The following is a 7,736-nucleotide window of genomic DNA, read 5'->3' as shown; positions in this document are numbered from 1 at the left end:
GTAAAATTGTGGCCAGAACGTTGTTCACATACAAACGACCATTTGATCGATCTTGATCTTTGACCTAGGACATAAAATTGAATCACTTCCTCGTCTCAACATATCAGTTAATCCCTAAAAGTTTCACTATTTTTTTAAGAAAATTGGGGCCAGGAGAGTTGTTCAGACACAAACGACCATTCGCTCGACCTTGACCTTGTTCTTTGATCTAGGACTTTCAAAATTGAACCACTTTCTCATCTCATCATAACAATTGTGCCAAGGAAATTGTTCACACAAAAATGACCATTTGCTTAACCTTGACCTTTAAACTAGGACTTTCAAATGAATCACTTCCACTTTTCAACATACCAATTTATCACTGGAAGTTGCATTACTTTATGAGAAAATTTGTGGCCAGGAAGTTGTTCCCACACAAACAACCCTTTTCTTGACCTTGATCTTAATGTTTGATCTAAGATCTCAAAGTTGAATCACTTTCTCATCTTAACATAACAATCATTCAATGAATGTTTCACTACTTTATGAGTAAAAATGTGGAAGGAAATTGTTTACATACAAACGACCTTTTGCTCGAACTTAACCTTGACCTTTCACCTAGGACTTTCAAAATTCAGTCACTACCTCGTTGTAACATAACAGTTGATTCCTGAAAAGTTGTGGCAGGGAAGCTGTTCACACACACACATTACCTTTTGCTTGACCTTGACGTTCACGTTCGACCTAGACTTTCAAAATGCAGTCACTTCCTCATCTCAACATAACAATTAATCCCTGAAAGTTTCACTACTTTATGAGTGAAATTGTGGCCAGGAAGTTGTTCACACACAAACGACCTTTTGCTATATCTTGACATTAGACCTAGGACTTTCTAAATTGAATTACTTCCTGCTCTCAACATAATTAATCCCTGACAGTTTCACTACTTTATGAGTAAAATATTGCCTAGGAAGTTGTTTACTTACAAATGACCTATTGCTCGACTGTGACCTTGATTTTTTTACCTATGACTCAAAATTGAGTCACTTCCTCGTCTTAACATGACAGGTAATTCTTGAAAGTTTTAATACTTTATAAGTAAAATTGTGGCCAGGAAGTTGTTCATATGCAAATTACCTTTTGCTCGACCTTGACCTTTGACCTAGGACTTTCCAAATTGAATCACTTCCGGCTCTCAACATAATGAACCCACGACAGTTCTACTAATTTATGAGTAAAATTGTGGCCAGGAAGTTGTTCACACACAAACGACCTTTTGCTCAACCTTGACCTTAATCCTTAACCTAGGACTTTCTGAATTGAATCACTTTCTCGTCTTAACATAACAATTAATCACTGAAAGTTTCATTACTTTGTAAGAAAAATTGTGGCTAGGAAGTTATTCAAACACAAACTACTTTTTACATGACCTTGACCTTGACCTTTGACCTTTGACTTTCAAGATTGAATCCCTTCCTCCGGTCAATATAAGAATTAATCCCTAAAAGTTTCACTAATTTATGAGGGAAATTGTGGCCAGAAAGTTATTCACACACAAACAACCTCTTGCTCGACCTTGACCTTTGACCTAGGACTTTCAAAATTTAATCTCTTTCTCTTCTCAACATAACGATTAATCCCTGAAAGTTTCACTACTCTGTGAGTAAAATTAAGGCCAGGAAGTTGCTCATTGCTCATACCCAAACAAACAGACAAACCACTACAAAAACATAACCTCTCAACTTCGTTGGCGGAGGTAATGAAAAGACATAACATATATCAAGATCAGTAAAAATTTTAAATATATGTCTTATATAAAAGATTACTTAAGATTTATGTCAACGTCTTATAAAGCTTTTGAAGCTCCAATAATTCACTTATATATTAAGAACATCCTTCCACAATCTGGTGAAAACTTGACAGAATTAATAGAACGCGGTTGCATTGAACTTTATGTTGGAAAAGATGAGACTATTAGAATTAACCACACAACTTTTATACTTCCTACTGAATGATACTGTGAAGGGCCAAGAGTAGGTTGTGAGTCAAAGGCGAGATGAATGCAACTGAATAACTTTAATACAGACACATTGAGTATATATACACACTAGGTCCTGGTAAGGCCACAAAATACGAACATGCTATTTCTTGTCAAACCGGCAACCGGTTCTGTTAACAGTTAGCAATGAAGTAAGCAGACAGGTTAATACAAGTTTCTGTCAGTGCAAGGAGAGAGCGAAGATACAAAGGATAATATATCCAAAAAAGAGAGATATCGTTACTGTGTATGATCGTGTGACACACAGGTGGTACATGGCTCCCCCCCTAAAAATGACATACTATACATGTTACATAGGGCACCCTGATCTAGAGAGAAGAACTCTAGGCAGGTCATCTGGCAGGAGGTAAGCAGGTTTTAGACGATCAATGGAGACCCAATCTTCTTTTCCACGTATGTTTAGTAGGAATGCTTTCAGATTGTGTTGGATCACAAGGAAAGGGCCTGTGTAAGGGGGAGGCGTTAGTGGTGGCTTGCTAGTGTTGTTACGTAGGAAAACGTGCGTTGCAGAGTGCAAGTCTGTCGGTATGTGATACTTCGCTGGGGGCTTGTAAGTCTGGTGGCATGGAGTAAATTTTCCCACGGCGTGACGTTTACCCTGGAGATCCTCGGAGGAGGTTGCAGAAGGAAAAAATTCTGCAGGGACAACCAACGGGTCGCCATACACTATTGCAGTTGCCGAGATGTCCAGGGCACCTTTAGGAGTGGTCGTCAGTCACAGGAGGACCCAGGGAAGCTAAGTAAACCAGTTGGAGTCCTTGCAGCGGGACATCAAAGCTGCTTTGAGGGTGCGATGAAAATTTTCAACCATTCCATTAGCAGCGGGGTTGTAGGCAGTTGTCCGATGTAGGGTGAAGGCCAGGAGATTCGCTAATGATGTCCACAATTGAATGGTGAAAATGGTACCCCTGTTAGAAGTAATATGCTCAAGGATACTAAATCTTGCTCTCAATCCTGAGAGTAAGGCAGATGTACATGAGGCGAATGTTGCAGTCTCTATGGGAATGGCTTCAGGCCAACGAGTGGACCTGTCGATGATGGTAAACAGGTAACAATGTCCTTGTGATGTGGGTAGGGGGCCTCCAACGTCGATGTGAATGTGGTCAAAACGACACTAAGGTTAAGGAAAGGTGCCCTCTCCTGAATCCGTGTGTTGATGTATTTTGGAAGTTTGGCAAGAAGTGCTGCCGCGGACCCAATCTTTAGCATCCATAGTATTGCCGCGCCAAATAAAATTCGTCTGCAGCAGCTGTGCAGTAAAACGGCGGGAGGGATGTGAAAGGCTGTGAATGAAATCAAACACATGTCGGCGCATGGAAGCAGGAATCCACAGTCGTGGTCTACCAGTACTGATGTCACAGAGGAGGGTGGTGTTGGAGTTGTCGATGAGGATGTCTTCCCAATTAAGGATGTGCAGGATGTCCTACATGCTTAAAAAAAAGGGTACTCTGGATCCTGTCCTTGGGATTCAGCCAAGGCGTTGTAATCCTATCCCAGTTGAACGGCGGCCAACATGTTTCTTGACAGGGCATAGGTAACGGGATTTATTTTCCCAGGCACGTGTTGAAGGGTGCAATTGTATTCAGCCACGGCCGAGAGATGTCGGCGTTGATGGGCGGACCAGGCGTTAGACTGTCGAGTGAAGGCGTGCACCAGAGGAATGTGGTCTGTGCGAATGATGAAGGGCGTACCTTCTAAGAAATGGCGAAAGTGACGGACACCCAAGTGTACCACCAGCAATTCGTGATCAAAGGTAGAATAACCCGATTCTGCCTTGGAGAGTTTTCTGCTGAAGAAGGCCAATGGCCGGGGCGAGCCATTGACCACCTGTTGGAGTACTGCACCAATAGTGATGTCACTGATATCAGTGGAGAGAAGGAGAGGGGCATGTGGGACAGGAAATGTGAGAGCATCAGCGGTTGATAGGGCATTCTTTGCGTTGCAGAAGGCCGCTTCTCGAAGGGGTCCCCACTTCAGGTCTTTTGACTTGCCCTTTAGGGAGGCATAGAGGGGAGGAAGAGTGGTGGCAATTGCTCGCAGAAAACGGTGGTAATAGCTGATCAGGCCCAAGAATTCCTGCAGTACTTTGACGGTCGAGGGCGTGGGGAAATTCTGAAGGACTGCTACCTTCTCAGGGAGGGGATGAACTCCTTCAGGAGTGATGCAGTGCCCTAAGAACGACACTTCGTTGGCGCAAAAGGTACACTTGTCGTACCGGACTACAATGCTGTTTTGTTGTAGGGGGTCGAACATGATGCACATGTAACGGAGGTGTTCCTCTTTTGAGGAAGAGAACAGAAGTATGTTGTCTATGCAACATACACAAAAGGGGAGGTCCCATAAGATGCTATCCATGAGACGTTAAAAAGTGGCCTCAACATTACGAAGGCCAAAGCAGGAGTAATTGAAGGTGTAGTGATGGCGGTCTTTGGGATGTCTTCTGGGTTCATAATACCTCTTCAGGAGGTCGAGCGTGGAGAAAACCTTCCCTTTTTGCAGGTAGGAGGTCACGTCGGCAATGTTGGGGACGGGGTAGTGATCTGGTTCTGTTTGCACGTTCAGGTGCCTGTAATCCCAACATGGATGAAGGGAGCAGTCTTTCTTCAGGACGATGTGTAAGGGTGACGACCATGGGCTGAAGGCCTTTTGGCAAAGGGCCATTTCTTTCATTTTGGCGAAAGTCTGTTTGGTGGCTGCCAATCAATCCGGTGCCAGACGTCTAAATTTTGCAAAGCTTGGGGGTTCAGTCGTCTTGATATGGTGATAAATAACGTGTTTGGCAGGAGCCGTGAGCCGAGCGATACTGGTCATTTCCCTGAGGGCGAGGGAAGCCCTTTGGTCCCCTTACAGTTGTTGAGAGAGCTGAAAAAGCTTTGCTCTACGGGGGGCTGGCGACGGCGAGTACTACTGCAGAAGGTATGTTTTGAGAGCGTCATATGCTATTGGGGTCATCAAGTCCTTTATGGTAAACTATCGACATCGGGTATGGCAGCGCGTACAGGTTCGGGTAAACGGCGTACCAAAAGGGCACGGAGTAGCTTCACCTCACGAGGAGAGCCGTCTGTGGCAGGTTGCAGGCGAGCGATGCTGGTCATTTCCCTGAGAGCGAGGGTAACCCTTTGGTCCCCCAACGGTTGTTGATAGAGATGAAAAAGCTTTGCTCTACGGGCAGCTGGCGACGGCGAGTACTGCTGCAGAAGGTATGTTTTGAGGGTGTCATACGCTATTGGGGTGTCTCCTTGATCACAAAGCCAGTTGGAGATTTCTGGGAAGGTGTCCTCGGGTATTACCGCGAGAATATAATCTGCTTTGGTGGTTGAGCGAGTCACGCCCTTGATGCGGAACTGGACTTCTGTGCGCTGAAACCAAGCAAACGCCTCTCCGCTGATGAACGACGAAAGTTTGAATTGGGCAACGGCAACTTTTTTGGAGTCCGCCATAGTAACAGTGAGAGGGGAAAGGCGGGAGGAGCGAGTCGACCTCCAGGGTCACCAATGTGACGGGCCAATAGTAGGTTGGGAATCAAAGGCGAGATGAATGCAACTGAATAACTTTATTACAGATACATCGAGTATATATACAATACAAACTAGGTCCCAGTAAGAAGGTCACAAAATACAAACATGCTATTTCTTGTCAAACCGGCAACTGGTTCTGTTAACAGTTAACAATGAAGTAGGCAGACAGGGTAATACAAGTTGCTGTCAGTGCGAGGGGAGAGCGAAGATACAAAGGATGATATATATAAAAAAGAGAAATTTTGTTAATATGTACGATCACGTGACACACGGGTGGTACAGTACTCTACATTCTGGGTACACGTGAATGCAAAGGATGGTCATAATTATGAAAAAAAAATTTCCAAGTTTATATGATAGTTGATATTTTAATCGAAATTCAGTTTGGAAATGGAATTAAAACAAATTAGAGAAGATCATTTGTACGACCTTCTGTAAAAGCTTATTTATTAAATTGTATTCTAAAGGGCATGAAAATAAAAATATTTTGTTTGAATAACAACTGCGGTATAATGTTGACATGATCTACATAAATGGACTTTGATGGCATGTGAATGATAAGTTTTGTAATGTATACAGTTTCAATAACCCTGCTCTCTCTTGATCAGATATTGGCACAAGACCTTTGATCAAAATACTGAAGTGAGGGTAGATAATTGCTTATGAATAAGTGTTATTTCCAAATTATTATTGCTAGCGCAAGTTTGTCAGTTCATTCACTGAAGTAGATATTGGGTTGCGAGTAGATAGTGGGATTGAAATAATATTCGTAACATGACCTTTAGACTTAAAATTACAATCAGGTTTATATGAGAGGTACAATATACACGCTGTTAGTTGATAAAGATAGACTAAGGTACTTCATGTATAATGAAAATGAATATACCTGAAAAGCAGCAGAATAAGTTACTATTTTCATAAGTATGTGTCACCATTTATTTAACATTTACGATCTTTTTTTTTATTAAGCCAACTACCACACCTTAATCCAAATGCAATAATTTTAAGAAACTGAATCTTTCGTGTTTTTTTAATAAACTGTAATAACACTGAAAAACTATTCCCTAACTCGTTATTTAGCTGCGTTACGATTATAATAGTCTTCTATTTCTTCCAAGGTACGTCCTTTTGTCTCTGGGACTATCAGTCCCACTAGGACGACTAACAACAGTGCTGCTACTGAATATAACCAAAAGGTTAATGCAGGTCCAAGGCTTGTCTTAAGAGTCGGAAAGCTATATGTAATGAGCATTCCAGAAACGAAAAAGACTCCTTTAGAAGCTGAAGAGCCCATCGATCTGAAAAAGAAATGCGCTACAGTTATGCATATATTTCAAATGGCTTTCCAGTATTTTGGTAGGTATTCATTTAGCCATATAGACAATGTGAGATTGTTTATGTCCTGTTTTAATGAGTATATCACCTGTATATCCTTAAATGCAATATGCTATATTACGAACAAGGTATGTATTATTCAGGTGCCAAAAGATGATGGAATAATTATGATACTTTTAGCTAGAACATTTGCATTTTTTTAAATAAGTTTGACTAGGCTTACCTGAATGAAAGTGGCTGCAACTCTGTTGAGAGGAGAAAGGGTATAGGACTGATTGTAGCCCCAAGTGTAACTGTATATATTATCATGGAGGTTAAAGGCAGCCACCCCAGGCTAGAAGCGCCTTCAGGATTATTGCTCTTCAAATAGAAGTAAGTTCCAAGGACCATCAGTGAAAGAGAAAGGCCAATGCCCCCTACTATCAGTGGAATGCGTCTTCCAGCTTTCTCTACTATTACAATGCCAATAAAGGACCCTATTAATCTGGCCACACCTACTACGACCGTTGAAATGTAGGGACTAAATCCAACATTGGCAACTTCAAAGATGTAAACTGTGTAGCTGTAAACAACATATGGTCCTGAAAACTGGCTGAAAGTAAAAACACCACAGCTTGTGAGAAATGGTGCATATACTGCAGGGTTCTTGAGCATTGATATTTGTTCCATAGTCGTCACATAGGTTCGGTTACTGCAAACTTTCTGGATTGTTTCGAACTCACTGGTGACGTCATACTCCTTCCCACGCAGGAACTGAAGTGCTTTTCGGGCGTCTTCCATGCGTCCTTTCATTGCGAGCCATCTCGGGGAGTCCGGAAAGAAGATCAGCCCAGTGGCCAGAGGCA

At 42.3% G+C, this 7,736-nt stretch overlaps 1 protein-coding gene across 1 annotated transcript in view; it reads right to left on the bottom strand.

Moving 5' to 3' along the window:
* Nucleotides 1-6,033: 6,033 nt before the first annotated feature.
* Nucleotides 6,034-7,736, bottom strand: part of LOC137619632 (facilitated trehalose transporter Tret1-2 homolog) — a 21,120-nt gene continuing 19,417 nt past the window's right edge. The window contains exons 3-4 of the mRNA XM_068349829.1: nucleotides 7,115-7,736; nucleotides 6,034-6,854 (exon numbers count right to left, since the gene is read on the bottom strand). The exon at nucleotides 7,115-7,736 is cut by the window's right edge and continues 203 nt beyond it. Of these exons, the coding sequence (XP_068205930.1) occupies nucleotides 6,629-6,854; nucleotides 7,115-7,736 (848 nt within the window). The 3' untranslated portion in view covers nucleotides 6,034-6,628. The remainder of the gene's footprint in view (nucleotides 6,855-7,114) is intronic.

Source organism: Palaemon carinicauda, chromosome 2, assembly GCF_036898095.1.
Source record: "Palaemon carinicauda isolate YSFRI2023 chromosome 2, ASM3689809v2, whole genome shotgun sequence".
In the NCBI taxonomy this organism is placed as follows: Eukaryota; Metazoa; Arthropoda; class Malacostraca; order Decapoda; family Palaemonidae; genus Palaemon; species Palaemon carinicauda.
Note: the sequence above shows the minus strand (reverse complement) of the source record. Positions and strands in the feature narration are given on the sequence as shown.